The sequence below is a fragment of the Myotis lucifugus genome, unplaced genomic scaffold, assembly GCF_000147115.1.
Source record: "Myotis lucifugus unplaced genomic scaffold, Myoluc2.0 scaffold_110, whole genome shotgun sequence".
Classification (NCBI taxonomy): domain Eukaryota; kingdom Metazoa; phylum Chordata; class Mammalia; order Chiroptera; family Vespertilionidae; genus Myotis; species Myotis lucifugus.
This window is the reverse complement of record NW_005871158.1, coordinates 2,763,505-2,790,529: the sequence shown is the minus strand read 5'-3', so window position 1 is coordinate 2,790,529 and position 27,025 is coordinate 2,763,505. Positions and strand designations below refer to the sequence as shown.

General features: G+C 36.5%; 1 protein-coding gene across 1 annotated transcript in view; it reads right to left on the bottom strand.

Moving 5' to 3' along the window:
- Positions 1-488: 488 nt before the first annotated feature.
- The window catches only part of KIAA1107 (KIAA1107 ortholog), a 70,026-nt gene continuing 43,489 nt past the window's right edge, over positions 489-27,025 (bottom strand). Inside the window, 10 exon segments of the mRNA XM_006093177.3 lie at positions 489-1,348; positions 2,638-4,083; positions 4,086-4,913; positions 6,814-6,953; positions 7,347-7,434; positions 7,681-8,392; positions 14,313-14,374; positions 17,089-17,218; positions 18,107-18,244; positions 18,910-19,092. Of these exon segments, the coding sequence (XP_006093239.1) occupies positions 882-1,348; positions 2,638-4,083; positions 4,086-4,913; positions 6,814-6,953; positions 7,347-7,434; positions 7,681-8,392; positions 14,313-14,374; positions 17,089-17,218; positions 18,107-18,244; positions 18,910-19,092 (4,194 nt within the window). The 3' untranslated portion in view covers positions 489-881.

Sequence of the window (27,025 nt, the reverse complement as noted above, 5' to 3'; positions counted from 1 at the left end):
AATTTCTTTTTAGAGCCAAATTTTTTAAACTTAAACTATATAGGTAGGTACATTGTTATTAACTTAATTAGGGTACTCCTAAGGCTTAGGAAGAGCCACACTCAAGGGGTCAAAGAGCCGCATGTGGCTCGTGAGCCGCAGTTTGCCGACCACGGCCCTAGGCTATAGTTTACATCCAATTTTGTAACTACCAATTTGTGCTTCTTAATCCCTTCACCTTTTTTACTCAGCCCCCAACCCATGTCTCCTCTGGCAACCATCAGTCTGTTCTCTGTAACTATGAGTCTGTGTCTGTTTTGTTTGTTCATTTATTTTGTTCTTTAGATTCCACCATAAATGAAATCATATGGTATTTGTCTTTTTCTGTCTGACTTATTTCACTTAGAATAATACCTTAAACGTTTTTTTTTAATATTCAACTGTCAGCCTTAACCACATCAACCCACCAACCCAAGCTTGAATGTTACTCACAGATTAATTCTACATAATTGACACAAGCACAATATGTTTTTTATTGTTAAATTACTATGTTACCATATGCAGAGAAAAAGTAAAGGAACAAATCTACTTGTGCATTCACATTTTAAATTCTTGAATGGTAAGTGAACAAATGACCAGTTAGGAAAGGAAAACTGAAGGGCTTCCTTATAGTCTTCTAATTTTTCTAATAATAAAACATGCTCAAAAATTTTAGAAAAACTTGTTTTCTATGTGTGATATCATATTAATAAACAAACTATGCTTACTTCAATAAATTGGAAAGACTCCCTCAATATTAAGGGCAGTGCATCTCTGGCTAATGTAATTATCATTTGGATACAATATAAACATCAAAAAATAAGGGGTGAAATAGCTCAAAATTTTCCAAAGTATTAGTATTCTTAATGCTGAGTTTCCAGTTCCAGAATTGTCCATTCCCCTTGGGGTGAACAATCTTCAGAGGAAAAACTAGCCATGGTGATGCTTGCTGAGGAATCAAGTGGAGAGGTTAGTTCACTCCATCTGTTCAAAGTGTCAACATGTGCTTTACCCTGAGGTTTTGAGCTGTCTCGTGCTAAAAGTAGTGTCTGATTGATTAGATACTGTGCTAAATTTAAGTCTTCAGGAACAGAATCTGTAATATTTAAGTTTGAATCCTGTTCAGAGAGCAGTTGCTTTAATAGTGTCCAATCTTGTTTTGCAAAGTGTTGATCATCTTCAAAATCCATGTCTGTAATGTGTGTTTCTGATTCCATTTTCTGCTCAAATGCTTCTACTACATCCATCTCATATATTGGAGAGAGGGTTTTTGAAGGCCGATCGTCATACATGTAGGTTTGTGCCAGTGTATCACAATCATCTATGTCTCCTGAAATAATTCATAATACTACACAATGTAAAAATTGCACATGTTGGTACCCTCAGAGTTCTGTAGAACAGTATTTAACAGTTATAGTCAAAAAACAACAACATAGAATGGGGAAAATTACATTTATACAAAACTGACAAGATTTTTGAGGCAATTCTTTTTCTATCTTAAAAAAACACACAAGTCAAGGATAATGTTTAGCAGCAAAACCAAAATCGGTAACTAACAATATTTCTCATACCTTAGTTTGAAAACTTGTGATACAGAAAACAATAGAAATTATTTAAATATAAACAAAGAATATGCACATATATCTAATTCACTACAATAAAAACTTAAAGAAGAAAAAAAAAGACATGGCTATTTGATGGTGACTTTTAAGGTAAGTCAGTTCCAAATGGAGAATAAATACATTCTGTCTAAAGCCTTATTTGTATATTGCACATGCAAAGGAGAATGCAAGCAAGGACAAACAAAAAAAGTACAACTTTAAGGAGCTCCCTATTATTGTGATTTTGCTCAACAGGGACTATGGATCAGTATTTTTCTTAGTTCTGATATACAATAGCTACTCAGTCAGCAACTACTGCATATTTTAAATGTGGGTTATTAGTTCAAATTACTATAATAAGGACAACAAACACAAAACAATTAGACGGGAAATCATCTATACATATGAAACAAGCCTGGGCTTTTTCATATTATCATTGCTTCTAAATATAATCTCTTTTAGGAAATTTATCTTTTTACTTGAAAATTTTATAATAGAATTATAGTGATCCTTAAAGTCTTGACCTCTGTAAAATGTATATAAATTGTAATAATTAATGTAGTTAAAATAGTTCAGTGCTTTAAGTCACATATTACTATAGTTATTGCACAGACCTCTTAGATATATACTAGCATAATCCATAAATCATATCCAATGTATAATAAAATTTCTAATAGTCAAGAATTCCTGTTAAATTAGACATAAATAACTAAATAATAGCAAACTAAGTTTTTCTCTTATTCTTTCATGTAAAATCTCTTAAGAGTAAGTTAGCTCTAATAAATCACCAAAATTTTTACTAGATATTGATTCTGCACTAGGATTTTAAGTGAACAATAAAGAGTAACTAGCTCATTTTAATACTATTAAGAAATTTAAGTTTTCATTTATAATTTGAATCTGTTGCTTAAATAATTATTCTATCTAACTAAAATATAACATTCAGGGCTACATACAATTTTTTAATTCTATAAACTAATTTTCTTATGGATTTAACATTGCTATTTCTGTACATTACCTGCAGATAAAGCAATATTAGCTTTTTCGGTAGCTGTAGAATGGCTCTCTTTCACTTGACTTTCCTGAGGCAGAAGCTGACTCCGAGAGGAGTCCAGAAATTTTGTAGAGCTGTTCTTTGGTACGTCAGAACTGGGTTCTCTTTGATGGAGCTCCAAATGACATGGTCTCTCTTGAGATTTTGTATCACTATCTGAGAGTTTGCTGCATTGCTGAATGTCATTATCTATGTTGCTTCCATTGTTTACTTTTTTATTTTCTGGAAGAAGTTGTTTGTCTCCTTTGGACAGAACATCGATAGTATACTTTTTTTCTGTGGCTGAAGCACTCTGTTTATCTCTTCTTGAAGAGTCAGTGCCACTAAAGCCCAAGAGAAAGCTTTCATTTTTACATACATTATTGCCTTTATCTTGTTTACTTTCTAAAATACTGCCTTCACTTCCTTGTGAGTCTCTGGAATAGCAGGTCCTTCTGGGATGTTCATGAGAAATGCCACTGAAAACTTCACAAGGTGAAAGAGAATCTATAGAAGGCTGAAAGGGAGTATGGACTTCTCCTTCATCAGACCCCAATTCTTCACATTCATCTACTGAAAGTAAAACTGACCTTTTAAAAATTTTAGTTGCAGAAAACGCATGACTTTCATTTTCAGTTGCATCTTCAAAAGCTAAGTTAATAATCCCCTGAAAATGCTGAGGAGCTGAGTTAGATACAGAGAAATTTTCTGCAACGTTTTCAGCTTCAGATCTTTCATCTTCTGTTTCATCTGCTGAGGAAGAAACTTGGTCTACTTCCTGAGCAAACTGGACACTGCCTCTCAGAATATTTTCTCTTTCCCTAGGGTGGGCTATTGTAGATCGAGACCACATTTCTGGCCTTTTCCTAGGAATCTCATCATCACTTGTCGAATTCACTTGGAAAAGATCATTACTACTTTGCTTTTTCATTTTTACTTCAATTCTTAAGTTACTATCATATATTTTTAATTCTTCAGGAGTACTGGTATCACTGCTACTTCTTCCAAGAAAATCATGGCACAGCATGGTGCCACATTTAGAAATACCTCTGTCATTTGACCCATCATCATCCTGAGACCCTCCAGCATCATAGTCTTCGGACCTGGGCTTTATGTCATCAGAGGACGTGGTAGCACTGCCAGTGTCAGATTCAGGACTCTCTCTCTGATGCAGAACACCGGCACTCAAATTCCAGTGACTGGCAAATGAAGCTTCTGGATTTTCATGGCTCTCTGGAGTTTCTATTGTTTCCATCTCTTTAGGAAAAATTTTCCCTGATATTTGTTCCAAAAAACACTGGGAGGAGTCTGCTGTAGCATATTTGTCTTCATTCATAGCAGCGCCATCAGATAACTGACTAGGAATTGTCTGTTCTACATGAAAATTAGATTTTCTGTCATCTTGAATATTATGTAAGGTACCATTTGTCTTTCAGGAACACAAGGTAAAATGTCTTTCACACATTTAATGCTTGATTTTTTGTTCGTGTCTTTTCTCCCTACAGGCTTCTCCTTATCGAATACTGAATGGATTTGCTGTGGGTTTGCTGAATCTAAATCACAAACTAGATTAGAGTTCAAGAGGTTTTCATTTGGATTTGAAGTCATGGATTTTATGGCAGTGGTGCTATAAAATTCTGGATCCACATGATCACTTCCACCAGAATGACAATGTAGTTTAGATGTGTTGCAATGATCTGTTTCTTTGTGATTGGAAAACTGTATTTCACTTTTATCTGAACCACTCTGTCTTGATTCCAATTCATGTTTTATTGCTTTATCCAGATTTGAAATATTTTGGCATTTCAATGCCAATTTCTCTCTCTCTTGATTGTTCAATGGCTGTTGTGGGTCAGGTGTGCATAATGGTTCTGTACCACTGATTTCAGATGTGAGGTTCATCAGAGGTTCGTGAGGCTTCTGTTCAGTAACACTGCCATTATTATTACTTTTTTGGACAACAGATATTTCACTTTTTAAAGGTCTTTGAGAAGAAGACTGACTCTTCAATAAGACCTGTCCAGGAAGAATTTTCTGTTTTGATTCTTTATTATTCAAAGTTTCACCTTTCTTACTTAGGTTTTTAGGTATTGCCACTATTTTTGCATTAACCTTAGGCAAAGTTGTATGCCCTTGCTTGATAATTTTTCTCTTAGGTATTTGTTTATCTGTTGTACTGTGGTCCAACTTTGCTACACTTCCATCAGACTGCCTTGAAGAGACTGAAGATTTTACCGAATTGGGTGATTCTCCTTGAGAACCTAAGAAAAGAAAATTCAAAAATATAATATACCTTCCAATTTGTAAATGAAATTCAATATTTGGTTTTAAATTACTTTAGAAGAAATAAAATAATGAATGGTAACATATCTGTAATCAAATGAACAACTACAGATTAGGAGTTAGTAGCATAATGAAATAAAACAAACATTTTTCTATTATAAATATAGAGGAACTATTCCAGAATCTTAGCAAAATTATTAAAATAGGATCATTCTTCCTCAAGTAAAGAGCCTTGAACTTATGCCAGAATTGGTTTTGCATAAATATATGGGGGTGGAAAATTCTGATTTTCTTATATCAAAAGAATAGCACAGGACTTCTCAAAAAAAAAAATGACTATATTCCACACAGCTGAAAAGGAGAACTGAGCTAAATATAAATGTTAAAACTGCTGCATTTTTCCCCCAAACATGAACAAAACTAATTTATTTCTCATAACCAGATCATTATTATTATAGCATATTAGGGTTAGCAACTTAGATATACAGTTGAAACTAAAACTGGTAATGGAGGTTAAGAGGATTAATTTGGGGAGTCTATTTGTTTATACTGTTTAAAATCCTAGAGATTACTATCAAACAGAATTACCAAATATTTTAAAACCTGAATAATTTTTCTCTGCCTTATTTTTTATTTACTTTCAGTATTAATTCATTACTTAACTCAAAGTTGTTTTTAGGATTTTACAAACTGCTCCTAATGCATAAAGCAAATTAATTTTTTAAATCAGTTATTACATTAGCAAATTATGCATTTTGATCAGCATGCTTTTCTTTCTTAGAACATGGAAAAACAACAGGTACAACATAGATTCCAGAGGAAAAATTCTTCCTCCTATGTATTGCAGCTCTCTAGACTGTGCCATTACCTTTTAAAGAACTCTTTATTACTGGTTTTGCAGATGAAATTCCTAGTTATCAATCAAACTTTGAAGAAACATGGATATAACATATAAAAGGACTAGAAATGCAGATAAAGTAGTGACTCCCTTAATTATTTCTCTCACAAAATAACAATAAAAACCAAACCAACATCTCAGAATACCAAAATAGTTGTCTGAAAAATAAAAGTATAAAATCTCATTTCTACAGCATGAAACGAATGTAAAATGAGTGAAATCATGTTACAGCTTATTTATAACTAGAGGCCCAGTGCACGGATTTGTGCATGGGCCAGATGGGCCGGACATGCCCTGGAGCCAACCTCCCGTGGTCCCTCCCCGGCTGGCCACATGGCTGGCCGCACCTGGGGTGGCACCGGGGCTCGAAGGGCATCTGCAGAGTGAATGGGGTCCCTCCAGCAGGTGGGGTCCCTCGGCCTGGCCTGTGGGGATTGGGCCCAAACCGCTCTCCGACATCCCGAGGGGTCCTGGATTGAGAGAGGACAGTTCTCGGGTGACACACCCCAGAATTGGGCTCCTTCCTCTCTGGTTCCGGATGTGTCACCCGAGAACCGCAGCTGCCAAGTCACCACAGCTCAGCAGGTCCTGCGTTGAGCGTCTACCCACTGGTGGTCAGTGCGCAGCATAGCTACCGCTTGGATGGTTGAACAGTCAGAGGGTCGCTTAGGCTTATCTATAATAATAAAAGTGTAATATGCTAATTAGACCAGACGTCCTTCTGGACGGCCTTCCAGACAAAGCCGGGGCTGTGAGGGAAGCCCGGGTCCCAGGTGCCAGAGGGAAGCTGGAGGGAAGCCCGGGTCCCGGGTGCCAGAGGAAAGCCGGTGCCGGCAGCTGGGGGAAGGAAGGCCTACTCTTGCATGAATTTCATGCATTGGGCCTCTAGTATATATATAGATTGCTGCTCAAGTTCCAAATCGGAGTTCAGCCTTTTCCACTTAAACAAGGAAGGAACACCAGGACCTTGTCAGCTTTACCTTGAGTTTTAGCAAAATTAGACGAGGCATTCTTTGTCCTCTGTTGAGCTGCAGCACATCCATTGTCATTTCCTCTTTTCTTTAAAATTGCCTGAGGTACTGGATCACTATATCCTTTGCTAGCGACCTTCTTTAGCACACTAAGAAAAATGATTTTCATTGAGTATTTCATTCCAAAACATGAGCTTTAAAAGGCCTATACATAAAATACATTTTTTCTCAAAGAAATAAAAAATATCTCTTTTCTGAAAATAAAACACACATATGTGCATATGTCTTTAAGTTTATAAAACTGTAGATCAAGTATGATAAAACAATGCATAATCAAGTGGGACAAGTGTAAATTATTTGCACCAATCATCATTTTACATAACTATACTAACTTCTTTTAATAAATAAGAAAAGTTTTAAAATATCATTGTGTAAATACGTTACATTTTCTAACAAAAAAAAGATACTTAAAATATTTAGCTAGAAGTTAGTAACTTTCAGAGAAAACTAATGGATAGGTAAAATAATGAATGAAGACTTACCTATTATTTATATTAGTTTCTTGTTCATGAATGCTTTTTTTATTGGAAATTCCATTGGTAACTTTTGAAACAGGTCGAGATTTTACTGCTGTAAATTAAGAAAAAGTGAGTGATGAGATGGAACACTAAACATGTAACAATTATTTACAAAGTCACTGGTCAGGCACTAAACAAAATTAATTGTCAATGAGGGAAGAACTGGGTTTTCTCTGTTTGCATGAATACATGTAAATAAATACTTTTTTGCATGTGAACTAAATAAAAGTCAAACAGGTCATTTTTTTCTAGGAACTTTAACTGTCGGGAGCTTTTAAAAAAGTGTGCTAAAACCCACCTACAGTGGAAGTTTTGATACTTTCTACAAAGTTTTTCTCTGTCTGTCCTGGAGATTCAGAAAAGGACAGTTCATGACCAGATGGCTTCTCTTCTCCTATTGATCCATTCACTTCTGGTTCATCCAGACAGTCAGTGGAAACCAATAATTCCACACTTGAATTTGTAGATCTGCTGGAGGGTCCTGCGATGCCAAGGCATGGAGAATCTTTCCCTGTGCCTTTCTTCAAAGGCTTTGCTCTGGCTTGCCCGTTTGAGTTTCCAGTGAGTACCTTGGGTCTGGCACCTGTCATTTGTCCTTCTTCATTTCTCACTCTTTTTCCATTTAGTGCATTTTTGTGTCCATTCGTTGCTGCTGTTGCTGATCTTTCCACAACTTGTCTAGGTGACATGTTCGCTGACTTTGCATTATCGTTGTTTTCTGTTTTGGGTTTTATTATAGCTTTGGGCTTTCCAGAAACAGTTTTCCCCCCAGATTTTAAGTCTTTTATAATCTTAGGTGCTATTTTTATACTATCCTTTTCCTTTAAGTCATCATGCTTCGAAGTTGTATTTATAGTATTTCTATTAGTACTTGATGAATGTCCAGATGCTCCTAATCCATCAGATTTCATCTTTTGGTTAGCAGAGGGGCACCTCCAGCACTCTTTCTTATTATTTTCTCTCAAAGATTTATTTTTTATAACACCAGAGTCAGAAACTTGTCTCCTTTGCTACAAAAAAGAAAAAAATACCTTGTAACTTGACTGGAGTCTTTGACATATACTTAACATTTAAGTAAGCCAGTTTCCAAAGAAACCCCTGCCCCAGCAAAGTTCATAATTTAGTTTCAGTCAAACTTGAATTATCTTTGGTGACTTTGAGCAATACTTACAATGTGTTTTTGATCATATTACCTTAATCAAATCTAAAATACAGCACAAAATATTTAAAACCTATACTACTTTAAAAGGCATATTACTTAACTTTATGAAGTTATGATAGAGAATTAATACCTGACAGTGTCAGGATGGCTTGAGAGAATGACAACCTCCAATATCTTTGAAGGCCCACTCTCAGGTTCTGTGCTAAAACCCTTTTCATACATCATCTCACTTCATCTTAAAACAATACTATGAGATAGTTCCTGTTGCTATCTCTATTTCTTAGGCAAGAAACTGGGGATTAAAGCAAGTATGTGATTTACCCATGATCATATGTTGATAAGGGATGGAACTAGGATTTGACCTCATGATTTACTGCTTTACGTAGGTGGTCATTTATATGGTATAATTTGAGAGACATTATCAAGCTTTTCACCAAAAAATACCAGAAAATTTTTAAATCATTATTTTGTTAATCCTCATTCAAGGATATTTTTTCCATTGATTTTTTAGAGAAAGTGGAAAGTGGGGAGAAGGGAGGGAGAGAGAGAGAGGAGAGAGAGAGAGAGAGAGAGAGAGAGAGAGAGAGATGTGAAAGAGACACATCGATTGTCTGCCTCCCACACGTGCCCTAACCAGGGCGGGGATCAAACCTGCAACCCAGGTACATGCCCTTGATGGAGAATCAAACCCAAGACCCTTCTGTGTGAGGGCCAATGCTCTAACCACTGAGCACACCAGAAAGGGCCAAATGCCAGAAATTTTATCCTCTGTGGTAAGAATTGTTTACTTCTTAGAGTCCTCATTTAAAGAAAAAGAAAAAAAGCACTCATGAGAAACAACATCATATCTGAAAAATTTGGTTTTTTAAAAGAAACAAGATACTGCCCTGGCCAGCATGGTTCAATGGTTAGAGCATCAGTCCCCAAACCAAAGGGTTTCGGGTTTGATTCCTACTTAAGGGCATATACCTCGGTTACAGGTTTGATCCTTGGCCCTGATCAGGGGGCAAGCAGTAGGAAACCAATTGATGTGTTTCTCTCACATTGATATTTCTCTCTCTCCCGCACCCCCTTCCACTCTCTAAAAAAATCAATGCAAAAAATATCCTTGGATGAGGATTAACAACAACAAAAAAGGGAACAAGGTAGTAATGCAGAAAAAAAAATAGTAATACAGTTTTGGTTGTCTGGAGAAAGTGGAGGAAAAAGGATCCTAAGAATAGGTAAAAGAGGGAAAAAGGGAAAATAGAAAGGAACTGAAGACAAATGTACCTATTTCATCATTTTGTTTAGAACTAACCTTGATATGGAAGAAAATAAAAAAAAAATTTTAATTGGTAGAAAATTTAAAATTATTTTGCCTTTTTAAAAAATTTGAATGCTTTTCCCCTGCTTTGGAAAGCTATATGATATTGTAGAGGTATAAGGCAGAGCCTGTGTTAGCTTCATCTTTGTATCCCTTAGCACTGTGCCCACCACATACTAAATACACAAAAAAAAATATGGTGAATGTTGTTAAACCTGAGCATATATTGTAAAGTTCAAAGTCTATTTCTAAATATAGAAAGCTTCCAACTACATTAAAATTTTGTCTAAGATAAAATTAACATCTATGTTTATACATCTATATATATAAAAGCCGAAGCGACTGTTATGATGGAACAACCGGGACTACTAGTCAACCAGTCACTATGACACGCACTGACCAGTGTGCACCCGCAGGGCTCACGGCTGAGAAGCGCACCTGCCACGGCATCGGGAGCCTCTCCTGACCCCATGGCAGGGCTACTGAGTGGTGGTGGCAGGCACAGCGGGCTGGGATGAGTGCCAGTGGTGCGGCGCCTGGCCCTAGCTCAGGCTCCTCCCTGGCTGCCGCTTGGTGCACTGCTACATCACTGGGGGATGTCCGACTGCCAGTTTAGGCCCCGGGATCAGGCCTAAACTGGCAGTCAGACATCCCTGGGGGATCCCAAATTGCAAGAGGGGGCAGGCCAGGCTGAGAGGCCCACCCCCACCCCCATGCACGAATCCGTGCACTGGGCCTCTAGTAAATAAATAATAACCTGGCTAAGTTTAGGAAAAAGCAAGATATGATAATAAGAGAATCATTAGTTCTTGTCCTATCTTTGCCTTTGACTTAGGATATTTAAAAGATCATTAACATCTCTAGGCCTCAAACTATGTGTGATCAGAGGGTGGAGACTGGTCCAATTCAGTGTAGTGTGTAATATTTATAAAGTTCAAATAGGCTTAGCTCTCACTTTTTGTTTTCTTAATCAAATCTTAGCTCAAAAAATATTTATTTTTTTAAATTGATTTTAAAAGAGATAGGAAAGGAGGGGGAGAGAGCGCAAGAGGAAACCACATCGATTTGTTGTTCCACTTATTTTTGCATACATTGGTTGATTCTTGTATGTGCCCTGACCGGGGATCAAATCCGCAACCTTGGCATATCAGGATGACACTCTAACCAACTGAGCTGCCCAGCCAGGATTCTTTATTTTTAAAAAGATTTCTTTATTTTATTCTTTATTTTTAACCCTTTACGGTCCAATTTTATTTTTGGAATTCAAACAGTCTGGTCCAAATTAATTGACGGGATTGAATGTTGAACCGGTTTGTGGTGTCTCAGCCTCTATGTTGGACCTGCTCCTAGTGCCTGGTCTGTCGAGTCAGCCTCCACGTTGGACCAAGAAGGGTTAATACCTAAAACTAGGTAGACCTCTTCCCACCCCTAAAACTGATCCTACTTAATTTATTCTGTCACTGAATCTATTTTAGAGCATCATGCTATGGGTGAGATCTATATAGTATATGGGGTAACTGCACTCCTTTCAAAAATTTCACATTAACACAGTACATCATGCTGGGGTTTCAATTTATACACATTTCTAGGCAGTCTCTGACTTACATCTGCAATGTTTACATATATTACCCATATACAAATGGCCAACTTGAAATGGTCACCATGAGCTACTGACAAAAATAAAGAAAAAGAGGGTAACCCTACAAAGCAATCCTCTTAGGCAACCCTTTTGGTTCTAGTGCTATTCCTTCTTGTTTTAACTTTTTAATATAGAAAAATTTAAACAGCAAAAGAAGACAGAACAGTATCATGAATCCCCATGAACCTATTAACCAGCCTAAACAATCATCAACTCTGGGCCAATTTTGTTTAATATATAACTACCCCTGTCTTATTATTATTTTTTAATATTTTTATTTATTTCAGAGAGGAAGGAAGAAGGAGAGAGAGAGAGAAACATCAATGAGAGAGACTCATTGATCGGCTGGCTGCCTTCTGCACACCCCACACTGGGGACCAAGCCCACAACCCAGGCATGTGCGCTGATAGGGAATTGAATTGTGACCTCCTGGTTCTGAGCCATGCCAGTCGGGCACCCCTGTTTTATTTTGAAGCAACCCCAGATATCATATGTTTACCCTTAAGTATTTTGATACTAGCAGTCTTCTTAAACTTTTCTGTCTATAAATGTGGAAGACACATTTATTCATTCCACACTTATTGAGCACTTACTACACACCAGATAACTGCACATAAATTATTTGACTTAATTTTCATAATAATCCTGCTAGGTTTTATCAACCCATTTTATAGATAAGCGTACTAGGACTCAGAAATGACACAGATAGTAAATGTGAAGTCAAGATTTAAACTCTCTATGTCCAGCACCCATTTTGGAATATCACTGCCTTTCTGAGGGAAACATATTAATCTGTTTTTTCCTTTGTGGCTAAGAGTATAAACCCTTGTTCAACCTGAAAATCAGAGGGATAAGGAAGAACAATCAGACTCTGTTCAATTTTGCTGTAGGGCAAGGAAGGAGGAAAAGCCTGGTTGATAACAGTTCATAGGAAAGGGGAAAGGAAGGCAGATAGGCTAATTCTTAGGACCTTAAAAAATCCACTGGGGTAACAGGGTACACAGAAAAAAATGTCCTAAGGTGCATTTCCTTGAGTATGTTCAGTATCTGTCTAATAATAAAGGAATATGCAAATTGCCCAGGATGCCATCACAGTAACAGTAATGACCAACAGGCTGCCTGGGGCGACCAGACCGGCAGGGGTGGGGGTTAGTGAGGGACAACCAAACGACTGAACAGCAGGCTGTGTGGGGCAACCAGGCCGGTAGGGGGGACAGTTGGGGCAACCAGGCTGGCAGAGGGGGGCAGTAAGGGGCAACCAGGCCGGGGGGGCAGTTAGGGGTGATCAGGCCGGCAGGCAGAGGCAGTTAGGGGTCATCAGGATAGCAGGGGGGGCAGTCAGGGGTGATCAGGCAGGCAGGCAGGTGAGCAGTTAGGAGCCAGCGGTCCCGGATTGTGAGAGGGATCCCGGATTGGAGAGGGTGCAGGCTGGGCTGAGGGTATCCCCCCCGCCCCCGCCCGTGCACGAATTTCATGCATCGGACCTCTAGTAACTATACAAAGGACTGAAGGGGAGTCTACTGGTGTTCTATGACTATAAAACTTGGGGATAATTTGGATAAAACTGAATTCAACAGTGTTCTTTATTATAGTGTTTCTCAGAGCTTTTGTGTGCTAGTATGCATCATTGGTCTCTAAGAGGAGCTATGCTGTGCAGCAATTCTCAAACTTAGTTGATGATACATGTTGGTAGGTAGAACATGAGGGAGCTGGTATTCTGTGGAACACACTTTGGGAAATAATCCTAGGAAGTTTACTGGCAAAAAACTCCAGTGTCCCAGTTTTTTACAGAAGACATTTGGAATTTGACCTCTGCCTCAAGCCAGGAGAGCTCTCAGTTGTGGCTTAGAGTTGTATAAGTTCTTATCTACTGGCTGATGAGGAAGAAAAGACTCCCTATCCCACTCTGCAAAGGCAGTATGCTCTTTGCATTCAAAACTAGAAATCTCAATGTATGTCTCCCTGTCACTGTAATGCACAATACTAGGTTAGTATAATTTCGTACTTCAAATATATTATTGAGTAACCATGTGTAAGTTAGCTAGCTTGGACCTCTAACCATTGCTAATACTAGTAACATTTTTGGAGAAGAAAAAAGTATTTCATGTTATAATGAATACACCAAGTAATTTATGTGTGTGGTAAAAAACAAACAACATAAAATGTACTATCTTAACCATTTTTAAGTAGGCAATACAATCATGTTAACTATATGCTCCTTGTTGTGCAAAAGATCCATAGAAATTTTTCATCTTACAAAACTAAAACTCTATGTCCTCCCAGGCCCTAATAACCACCATTCTACTTCCTGTTTCTAAGATTTTGACTACTTTAGATACCTCATATAAGTATACTAAGTAATTTTTAGAGTATACTAAGTAACTTTTTGGTACTAACTGCCTTTTTCACACCACATATTTATTACATGAATTAAAATCTTAGTATAGAAAAAACTGGGACAACCAAAATTTCCTTTTGTAAGAAATAGGTTAATTATAAAAACAGACATGAATTAGGTCTAGAATTCTAGACAATTTCTGATCTACTGGAATAGCTCCAATATGTTAGCTGCCAAAAAGGTTTTCAAGGAAATAAAAAAGGTAGACAATATTACACTTTCTATGCCAGCTGGATATAAAAATTCACATCATTAAAAAATTTATGAAATGTTCACTTGATTAAAAAAAGACCCAAAATTATTTCCATTAAGGAATAGCTTTAATTAAAGAATATATTTTTAAAAATTATTTTGAAATAAAATAATAAAATTTAAATTATTGGGTATCTTTTCTCATTTGGACCTATAAAATTTTTAAAGTTTACCTGAGAGCTACTGAATATAGGCTTTTTACCAAGTCTTCGATCATCACCTTTGTCAAATGCAGCTGTAAAAAGAAACATCAATTTATTTTTATAGTAGGCACTATTATTAACATAAAATCAGAGGGAAAATAGTATACTAGCAGAAAAAGGGTTTGTCTTGATAGAAAATAATTTTAAAATAGCTGAAACCAACCTAGTACACAAAGACAATTCCCTATTATACTAAATTTTTAAAATCACATTTTGAATCTGGTTTTTTGTTCCCTATGAATTTTGTTATTAAAATTAATAAATAATACAAAATCTCACAGAGAAGATTCATACATTTTATAAAAACCAAAATTATTTTTTTAAAAATATATTTTATTGATTTTTTACAGAGAGGAAGGGAAAGGGATAGAGAGTTAGAAACATCGATGAGAGAGAAACATCGATTAGCTGCCTCCTTGCACGCCCCTTACTGGGGATGTGCCCGCAACCAAGGTACATGCCCTTGACTGGAATCGAACCTGGGACCCTTCAGTCCGCAGCTGACGCTCTATCCACTGAGCCAAACCGGTTAGGGCAACCAAAATTATTTTAAGCTGTAAAATTTTTAAGATAACTGGCTTCATTTAGTATTCCAAATTTCAAAAAATTACAGATTGTGGCAAATGTGGTATTTTATGAACTATTAAATATGAGAAATGTTTATCCTAAAAATTACAAAAATACTATTGAAATTAACTACAAATATTTTCTTGTTTTGCCCGTATATCATGAGGAAAGAGGAAAGAGAAAAAGATAAGGTTCTATTGAAATGAAACAAAAAAAAATCCTCAAACTCATGTTCTTTTTAGAATCACAAAAATAATCATTTTATTGATTAGGTTTATATGGGGATACTGGAGAAGTCATGTTTATGTTCTTCTAATAAGAATTTGAATGACATCAGGAAAGTATCTAGGAATTAATGGTACAAGAGCTACACATACAGTTTACCTAATGCATTTTTCCCTTTTGAAGCTTATGGGGCTCTAAAATATATTTTGAAGAAATACATATACTTTCCAAAATTTATTTTCTTTTTGTTAAAACAACTGATGAAAATTCATCAAATTATCTGTAACTCTATCATGCGTCTTCTGCTATCTCTATTCTATAGGATCTGTGCTATAAGACAAAGCAGGGTCATAGAAATGGCATTATCAGAGCTGATTTATAGTTAGCAAATTACTTAGCACAATAATACACAGGAAGAAATTTCTATATAATTTCTTCCAAAGGTCAGTAACTCAAACTAGAATAAAGAAATGTTATAAGAAAGACAACCTAGAATCACCCCTTTCTCTGGAGTTTCACAATACAATAATTATCCAGAAGTCAGGAATAATTATAATTCAGCACATTTAAGATTTTAAAAAACATCATTTTTACACTGTAATGCAATCAATTGAAAAGTTTTTTTGACAATTAGTTGGATTACCAATAATATTTTGTTTTAGATATGTGTGTATGTATGTATATACATATATATGTATTTACATGTAATTTTAATTAACATTTTAAAGAATTACGATAAAGAACATTGAGGCTCAACTTAAGTATGAAATCCTCTAAATTGGAGAAAAATAAAGTTAACTGCCAATCAGAAGAGAGTTGAATGACACCTACTCTGGGAATGCTGATCTTATTTCTTCACATTATACAGATTTCATAGTAAAGATTAAATTGTCATTTAAAAATCAGTATAGAAAGAGTAACAAGGAATAAATTTCTAATTTCTGAAGACCTCATGATTTTTGTTCCATGATTTTGCTTGTTTTTGTTGTTGTTGAATTTCTTTGAAAACTGTTGCCGAGATCACATCTAGCTACACTATTATATTATGCTCATAACACAAGACAGAGCAAATCACATTCTGATTAAACCATTAAAGAATTTAACATATCTAGGTACTATCAAGAATATATTATATCACATATGGCTTCCATGTTTTATAATAAAAAATGTTTTCCTCATAAAATACAGTATCTAGTCTTTCTTACCTTAAAATGTTTCAAAGTACACTTGCTGAATCTGCCAATATATTTTCTAAGGCACCTGCTTTAACCCAAAAATAGTCATGAAGCCATTTTTAGTTCCATACCCTCAAAATTTTATTTTAATATTTTTGAAACACACATTCTGAGCTGTATACATCTTTTGTTTAATACTAATGTTTCAAATGTTATCTATTCAATGTCAGAGACCACTGTGTGGCTCCTGAGGGACACTCCGCAATAGCACACACCATATCACTGAACCAATCAATTGTGAAATTAACCCATCTAATCTAGGCAAAAACGACAGGAAAGGGTATCTTATGCAAAAGATGGAAAAGCTTATGAAAATATATTTAAAAAGGAAGAGAAAGTGTGATGTTTGATAATCTGTTCTATATGGCTTACATTTTCCTACACTTCTAATCAGTCTCTTTAAGTAAAACAAGAATGCTTTTAAGCAAATTTGGCTGGAACATTGTTGTTAATATAAAGTAAGATAAAAAATTTATATATTCACATACACATAAAACATACACACATATATGTATGAAATGAGTTTCATTTTCTAAGAATAGCATGAGAGTATGATTTATTAAAACTGCCTAAACATACTATCACTAGTTTTAATCAGCAAGCTATTATTGAACAGAAACAAACAAACATTAATTCTATCACTTATTAGAATCCCCTCAAAATATCCTTTGTCACAAAGATTATAATATGAAGAATAAAAAATCTCAGGGTTAATATACCTGCTTGGATTTTCTGTTGATCATCTGTGCTCATCAGCTTCCAGCTTTCTGTGTGACGAACAGCATAGAAAGACTGAACCAGGAAGATCCACAGCTTATCACGCACAGCCTGGATCTTGCACGTAAAACCCTGCGTTCAAGCAACAAATCAGCAGCTGGTGAGAGCCACATTGTCATAGCAACCAGTCATTATTCCTTTCCGAATCTACTTATTCCTAAGGTAGATCAATGATGTCATCACTTAGATTTTCAAGATCGTCGGGTACATGTTCTTTATGAAGGCTTACTCTTCACAACAGAATTTTACAGTGAACATGAAGCTAAACCTTATCCTTTCAACTAAACATTATTTTAAACCACCAATGGCCTTTACATGAATACCTTCCTCAGCCTTTTCAAATCCACTATGACATTACAAGGTCAAATACTCTATGCAGTAGTAAAAATATGATGAAAAATTTTTTATCACTCTTGTTAAATATAAAATGTCAATAATTAGCAATTAGCTTAGTAATTATTATTAACTGCATTTAAAAATAAGTAATATTTTAATTTTGCTTTTTCCCAGTCAATACTATTTTAATATGATTGTTTTAAGACAAAAATGCATTATGAATATACTATAAAAATAAAAGATACTTGATGATTAAAATTTCTAAAAAATTATTTTAAATTCTGTTTTATATTTAGGAATTTTAAAGTAGTGACCAGAGAGAAATACTAAAGTTATGCTATATCAATTAATATTATTAAATACCACACTATGTCTAGAACTAGCCAGTAAAATTGCCAAATTCCAAACTTTTATAATATGTCCATTTGGAGGAAAATAAAAATGAAAATATTTTTGTACTGTAAGATAATACCAAATATACACCAAAGTAGACTATAACCAATCCCCAGGTATCCATTACCTAGTTTCAACCAAGCAACATTTAAAATGGGCATATTTTTTAAAAATCTTAAAACAGTTTAAATGTTAAACCATGTTAATGAACGTTATTATTACATTCAATACCATTTCTTTTATACTGTCCGAGTTCAGTAACTTGTCCAGAGCCATAAGAAGAGAGCAACTATTCTCAGTGGTAATGTTTTCTTCGACTGCTTTTAAAATTTTGTCCAACAAATCAGCTGTGCTGCTCATTGCTTGTGACTATGAAACATAGAAATTGATATTTAATAGGAATACATGTAAAATGTGTAAGAAATGTGAGAGTCTGGCATTACAACATGCCATTAATCAAAACTGGCTGTTCGAAATCAATCAGAAATCTTACTTCCTCTGTTAAAATAATGTAATTATTATTATAATAACAACTATTATTATAATCCCTTTCCGTTGTTAAAAATACCTTCACGCATACACACACTTATCTTAAAAGCCAAAATCATCCTAAAAACAGAGTTTAGAAAAAAGTAAAAGAAGTTCTTTATTCAATGACTACATTTAGAGAAAGTGGGTCCCCAAGAAAACAAAGAATTTTGCATGGACCATAATTGTATTAGTGACCAAAACAATATCATTGTGACTTTAGTTTCTAAAACATGGCTTATGCTGATAGAGGGTTAGAGTTGGCTAGCATTACATTGGGCTTTGCCAGGGTACACAAACCTGTCCCTTCCTGCCTTCATTATCTTGTGAGCCAAAAATCCTGTCCATCACTGCTCCAAATCCTACGCAAACCTGCCATCTGCTATGGAATTTATTTAAGCCATACTAATTTAATCAATGACAACCTGCATTTAAAAACTGTTGCGTAATTATAATCTGAACACAAAGATGGAACTAAATATAGGATATAATTTTAGACAGAGTACCTGTAAGAGAAGTGCAAAATTTTCACTCTGAATGATCTTGGAGAAGTTTTCTACAATAAATGCAATGCATTCTTCCTGTAGCTGAGATGCCATAGTCAGTGCTGCTTCTGTCCACTTCACTCTGGGCAAACTGATGATTAGCCTGTCACTTTCCATCAGAAGAAAAGCAGCGTTCTTATCATTCTTATAATTTGAAAAATATTGGAAAAAAAGTTAGATTACTGCTCATAAAATCATTTTCTAAGCAAATAAAAATACTTTTGTTTTCTTGTAATGCTTCTGGCAAAAAAACCCCCCAAAATTTCAGGTAGCTAATACCTTTATCATTAGTTTTACATGTAATATTTATTCATTCATTCAAAATTACCCCAAAGGGCAAACTGAGCTTGGAAGAAATCACCTTTTAAAGAAGCTAAAACAAACCTGAAAACAAGTTATAACTACAAAGAAAAACTTACCTTTCCTGAGATTTTCACTACCGAATTAATTTTTTGTCTTTATAGGTATCATTCATAATTGCATAGCTACACCAGCATAGCCTTAATTCTTTTATTACTATAAAATACATGTTCTTTATTACAAATTTAGAATGACTAAAAATTACTTATAATCCCCAGTGATTTTTTTCCTCTTCTCTAATGAGGTAAGACCCCTCTTTTTATGTTTTATTCATTTACTGATGATTCATTTTTTATACCATAGGAAAAATGTTCACAAAAACTAATCTCTATGGAAAATGGAATGACAATATACAAATACCATGGGCTCCACGAAAAAGAAAAAACAACTTATAAATTACATCTTATTTATGTTTGATTTCTAGTTCTTTAAAAAATGTTTTTTATTTTATTTTTATTTTTAGAGAGAGGGGAAGAGAGAGGGATAGATAGCAACATCAATGAGAATGAAACATCATCGATCAGCTGCCTCCTGCATGCCCCGTACTTGGGATTGAATCCCAAACCGGGCATGTGCCCTGACTGGAAATTGAACTGGTGACCTCTTGGTTAATGGGTTGACACTCAACCACTGAGCCACACTGTCCAGGCTGATTTCTAGTTCTTAAAACAATGCTTGGTAATAACTATTATTGAAATATCTGATAGACTGTAGTAGATTGAAAAACATAGCCATAATTTTTTAATAGCTCCATCCATCAAGAGGTAAAATCTATTTCCTCATCCCTTGTATTGAGACTGGCCTTTTCACTTGCTCACACAAATAGTGGTGTTGTGCAAGTTCCAGAGCCTAGGCCTCAAGAAGCCTTGCAGTTGTCTTTACCATCTTGGAATTCTGGGACCATAAGACCATATAGAAGCCTGGTAAGAAAGACCACATGGAACAGGAGGCCCAGCCTCCAACTTAGCTATCAGCTGAAAGCAGTGCAGAACAGAGCTCAGGCAAGATCAACTAAAGAATCACCCAGTCAACCCACAGAATTGTAAGAAATAATGAACTGTAGTTTTAAATCACTTAGTTTTGTGGTGGTTTGTTACACAGCAATAGATAACTAATAAATCTAGAAATGACAGCATGAAATCCTTAACGTAGGCTGCATGAGATAAACTTTGCATACCCGCTGTAGCTTTCAGATCTGAACTCAAACACTATTTCTTCCCTGATGTAGGTTCCTGACCTACATCAGATTCCCTTTATACGTGCCATCAAAGAATCTGTCCCTTTTCTTTAAATCACCTCATTCATTTGCAATCCTATCCTATATAATAAAAGGCTAATATGAAAAATGACTGAATGGCAGAACAACCAGTCACTATGACGCACACTGACCATCAGGGGCACATGCTCAACGCAGGAGTTGCTCCCTGGTGGTCAGTGCACTCCCACAGGGAAAGCACCGCTCAGCCAGAAGCCCTGAGCTGGGCTCATAGCTGGCGAGCGCAGCAGTGGTGGCAGGAGCCTCTCCCACCTCCACAGCAGTGCTAAGGACAGCTTAGGCCCGCTCCCCGTGGGCCTGAGGGCTCCCAGACTGTGAGAGGGCACAGACCAGGCTGAGGGATCACCCCCCCCTCCCCACGAGTGCACGAATTTTGTGCACTGGGCCTCTAGTATTCAATAATTAACATAACTATTTGATTAATATCTGTCTCCATTAGGCTGTATGTTTATTAGGTGTAAAACCATATCTGTTTTTGGCTCATCATTATATCCCCAAAGCCTAGTATAGAAATGGATCATAAAAAAAAACAAAAACAAAAAAACAACAAGAAAACAAAGAAATGGATCATAGTAGACACTCAAATATTTGTTGATCTCTTAGCATTATCAGACTTAGAATCTATAAGCGAATTCCTAAGCTGAATTAAGTTTAATTATTGAACATCAAGATTTAAAATGTTCACCCATTTATCAAGATTTTTTTTGCTTTTTAGGTGTATAGCATCATGGTGGGGGCTATTTAATTTTTTTGTTTTGTTTTGTTAATCCTCACCCGAGGATATCTTTCCATTGATTTTTTTGAGGGAGTGGAGAGAGAGGGAAAGACAGAAACATCGATGTGAGAGAAACACATCGATTGGTTGCCTCCTGCATGAGCTCTGACCAGGGCCTGGGCTGGGGAGGAGCCTGCAACCAAAGTATGTGCCCTTGACCAGAATTGAACCTGGGACTCTTTGGTCTGCAGGCTGACGCTCTATCCACTGAGCTAAACTGGCTAGGGCTCAAGAATTATTTTAAAACATTATATACTTCCCTTGCTTTATTTATTAGAGTAAAAAGAAACCATACTTTGCTGTAATTCAAGTCTTTTAAAAATTATTTTAGCACCATCATCCTTTTCTCATCTGGTGACTCCCTAAAGTAACTGCAATTACTAAGAGTTTTAGGCAATAAGCCCAATTTGCTGTACTATAGGGATTTTTTCTGGTAGTAGTGCCAAGTGTAGGGTATTCAAATAAACTTGGCAGGTATCTACAAAATGTTTACTACATACATATGTTATCTGCTCTGACAGCAATATCTTTTTCAAAATACAGATATAGAGTATAGTTATCACGATTTAACTTGCAATCTACTTAAAAACTAAAATAAGTGTTATGTGGTTTTATTCCACATTGATCTGAATCCACGATAACATTAAATGTCAGAATAGCCTGAGGCTCAAAAAGAAAATGTAATACACTTTTAGACCAAACACATACAATTTTAATTCAATAGTTAACAGAACACATGATTCAAACTTCAAAAAAATATAAAGGGTATTACCAAGAAAAGTGACCCTCTTCTTCCTGCCCCAAGCCACCCATTTTCCCTTGTCCCAATCAATTATTTATTTTCTGTATCTTTCCAGAGTTATGTACTAGTACATATAAACACAAATATATGTAATTTTCCCCTTATTTTCCTCAAATGGAGGCATTAATATGCACAGTATGCTGTACCTTCCCTTTTACACTTAGCATACATCTGGAATATTTATGTTATCAGAATGTAAAGAACCTTGTTATTGTTTTAACAACTATGTAACAATCCATAATATGGATATATTGTAAGTCATTCAACCAGTCCTCTTATGGACATTTACATTAACAATTTTTTTGCTATTGTTGTAATAATGTTGTAGATAACATTATTTCACACATCCTAATAAAGAGGGAATATGCTAATTGCCCTCACGCCATTGCAAAGATGGTGGCGCCCACAGCCAATAAGGAGGGAATATACTGATTGACTGCCCCACCCTCAAAGATGGCGGCACCCACAGCCAATAAGGAGGGAATATGCTAATTGACTGCCCCACCCTCAAAGATGGCGGCACCCACTGCTCCCCTCAGCCCCCCAGGGCCGCCTGAGGCTTGTGCTGCTGGCAGTGGCAGCAGCAGAGGTGTGATGGGGGTGTCGCCTTCCCCTGATGGCTGGGTTGCCTCCCGACCCTGGGGGCTCTCAGACTGTGAGAGGGGGCAGGCCAGGCTGAGGGACCCTCCCCGCGCCCCCCCCCCCCCGCTCCAGTGTGTGAATTTTCATGCACTGGGCCTCTAGTATGTAAATAAATCTATAGGATAAATTCCTAGGAATAGAATTGTTGGGCCAATACTACTAGTCTTAGACTGGGTCTAAGACATGGTTTATTTTGAAAAGTGATTCCAAGAGGATCTGAGGCACTGGGAGAGAGAAACAGCGAAGGAGGGAAAGCCAATGGAAGGGTATGTTTTCTAGCTGATAGACTAAAGTGATGCCATGGTACATGTGGTGGAACTCAATTAGAATGAAAGGAGACTTAAGAAGGCGGTTTGCTTTCTTTAATATTTTTGGATAACATACTTTAAATTTTAATTGGAAAATAATAAAAAAATATCCTATTTTTATCAAAAGCTAAATATATATTTTACTGGTGGTGAGTTATATAAGTTCTTTATGAATTTTGGATATTACCCCCTTATTAGATGTATCATTGGCAAATATATTCTCCCATTCAGTGGATTGTCTTTTCATTTTGCCAATAGTTTCCTTTGCCATGCAAAAACCTTCTAGTTTGATGTAGTCCCATTTGTTTATTTTTTTCTTTTGTTTCCCTTGCTCTAGGAGATATATCAGAAAAAATATGCCGTATTTTTTCGTGTATAAGATGTTATTTTTTTCTAAAATCGTTAGACTGAAAATTGAGGGCATCTGATACACGGAAGTCAGCCGAGGAGGGGCCCGCGCGGGCGCATAGCTGCCCAGACCTTGTCAAACAGGCTTCCTCTAATCACGAGCCTTATTGCTATTGGAGGTGGAGGTGGAAAGTGCGCAGAAGCAACAGGGACTGGAGCGTTCTGGGCCCATAAAGATGTCAAAAATTAAAAAGATAAATACCAGTAAGAGACTGTCTTACTCTGTAAAATTCAAAGTAAATGCAATCAGCTATGCAAAAGAGCATGAAAAAAGAGCTGCAGAGAGACAATTTGAACCTCTTCCCACTGAGTGTATGATCAGACAGTGGAGAAAACAGAAAGAACAACTCCTTAAGATGCCAAAATAGAAGGTCTTAATAGGAAAACCAGCAAAATGTTTAAAATATTGATTTCTTAATTTTGGGTTGGAAAAGTGAGGGGTGTCTTATACATGAGGGCATCTTATACACGGAAAAATACAGTAGCTTGAGACATGTCCAAGATCTTACTGCCTATGTTTTCTTCTAGGATTTTTATGATTTCGAGTCTTACATTTAAGTCTTTATTCCATTTTGAATTTAGTCTTGTGTATGGTGTAAGAAGGTGGTCTAGTTTCATTTTTTTGGTACATATCTGCCCAATTTTCCCAACACTATTTATTGAAGGACTATCTTTACCCAATTGTTTTTGCCTCCCTTATCAAATATTAATTGACCATAAAGGCATGGCTTTATTTCTAGACTCTTTATTCTGTTCCACTGATCTACTTAAAGGCCCATACTTTTCTAAGAATAAAGTCTTTGCCCACAATGAGAGAATGGCAGCAATTGGTTTTAAAACCTAGCTTTGTAATTTACTGGCACTGTGAACTTGAATAAAAGCACTTACCTCTCTGATTCTCCTTTCTTGTATGTGAAATGGAGATAATAGTACCTGTTTTATACAAAATTTCAATAAAACAAAAAGTAGTTTTTGAACTGTAAAGGTCTAAAAACCTACCAAATACTACTACTGTTACTACTACCACTTCTCCTTCTCTGCCTCCTGTTCCTCCTTCTCTTCGTAGTAATAGTAGTGATATTGGTAGTGGTAATGGTGGTGGTGGCATTTATAGACATGAAGGAATTTGTTATAAGGTCTCAACCTATACAATTGTGGAAGATGGTTAGACAATCTTTGTAGATGATGTGGTAGTTTGAAGTCCACAGGGAAGGCAGTCGAGAAGGGAAGATGGACATAAAGTGAAGATCAAGGACAAACTGATATCCAAGAGCACAAGTTGTAATCCACAAGGATGGACTCATTTCAGCTCTCACTGACTCCAACCTGGATGAAATGGGTGTCCTTCAGGAGATGTTGGCACCCTTCATCAAGGAGGTAAACACATCCATGGCTCAGGAGAAGAGAACCCAAAAGAGGATACAGGGCAAGGTGAAGCAGTTGCAGGCCTGGCTGCTGTTCCTCGCCAACAAGGTAAGCCAGCAAACAACCAAAATGTACAAGCTAAAAGTGCCTGCTCCAATCTTCCTGGTGTAAAAAAAAGGCTACTGCTGCTTCACATCTACCTTACAAATCTCATGCCAAATTCTCTTGTGGCCACTCTAGAAATATACAAAGAAGGAAATTCTGGGAAGCATGGTTCATTCATGCTTCCCAGACAAGGTACCTTGTCAACCTGGCACCCATACACGTCTCTTTAAACCATATTTAATTCCCAAATAGGGATAACAAAGTTATGCTTCTGCCTAACATAACTATCTCCTATACAACAAATAGGCTAACCCTTTCCTTAAAAGAGGATAAAAATTCTCTTGTATTGTCTTTGGATAACGTTCACTGTTCTTCAAACTGACTCACACTTCCCTTTGAGTCAGTAACTTAAATACAGAGATATAAAGTTAACTAATATTAACATTGTCTTATATTAGATGGTAGGGTAATAAGACTGTAAAAAATACTTGGAGATATATATATATATATCTATCTCCCACGTTCCAAGGCTGTTAAATCGTGTTGTTTACCCATATCTTCAGAAAAAAATCACTTTTACTGTCGTATTAAACAACCTGCTCCCCTATTTATAATGGTCTGGCCCTCTAGCAACTTCAGTGCAAAATTATAGCTAATTTGCCTACAAACGTCAGGAGGTCATAATAATCTGGCCACTCAGTGTATATAAACATTCATATAAAAAGGGAAATGAATCATGTTTATATCATAACTATTATAGTGCTCATTTCTATAACTGTTCATTTGCTCATAGCTGGCATTTATATCTACCTTTCCCCACTACACTGCATATTCCCTTTTGTTCTCAGCAAGTACCTCTGCTATTTGTAATTCTTTATCCAGGAGGGTGGCCCAAACTTTAATTCCTGAAGAATCTGGGCCATTATCAGTGCTGTCTAAATTTGATTGTTAGTTTTCCATTGATTTTAATCATAGGACATGGGAGCACAGTATTCCAAGTGTACTCCTCATTACCCACGTTGTTACCAACTCAATCTCCCCCATAGTCAGATTCAATCTACCAATAATTCCCCTTCTTTGCCTGTTGGTTTACAAAGTAACCAGAAGGAGGCAGTCTCAACTTTTAGTTTAGTACCGTGGTCGGCAAACTGCGGCTCGCGAGCCACATGCGGCTCTTTGGCCCCTTGAGTGTGGCTCTTCCTAAGCCTTAGGAGTACCCTAATTAAGTTAATAACAATGTACATACCTATATAGCTTAAGTTTAAAAAATTTGGCTCTCATGCTGTTGATATTTGGCTCTGTTGACTAATGAATTTGCCGACCACTGGTTTAGTAGAATCATTGTAGTGTTTCTAGATGGAAGCATTTTTCTCTTTGGAACTAAGACCTCTAGGATCAGCAGAAACTAAAGTTATAGAGGTAGGAAGCTATAGTTCTGCTTGGATCACTAGGAATAATTGTATGTGGAGCCATTCTCCCTTCCTAGTTTCTGGATCCATGAATCCAAGTTATAAGAGAAATAGCACCATAAATAAAAAATTAATTTAGAGCATATACAGTCTCCAGAAGGGCACTATCCCAACCCCAGAAGGCATTGCTACCTTGCTGGCGCTGAAAGTGAGTCTTCAAGAGGCCATTCCAGCCCTAGCTGGTTTGGCGCAGTGGATAGAGCGTCGGCCTGAGGACCAAAGGGTCCCAGGTTTGATTCCAGTCCAGGACACATACCTTGGTTGCAGGCTCCTCCCCAGCCTAGGCCCTCGTTGGGGCTCGTGCAGTAGGCAACCAATCGATGTGTTTCTCTCACATCGATTTTCTGTCTTTCCCAATCTCTCTAAAAATCAATGGAAAAATATCCTTGGTGAGGATTTAAAAAAAAAAAAAAAGACAATTTTTCCATTTTATCGAGCCAGCTGCTTCAGGATGATAGGAAACAGGATAGGAAACGCGATAAAAGTGAAATTGTGAGCATGGGCCCATTGCTATACATCATTTGCTGTGGACTTCCTTAGTAAGAAGTGATGCTGTGTGAAATACCA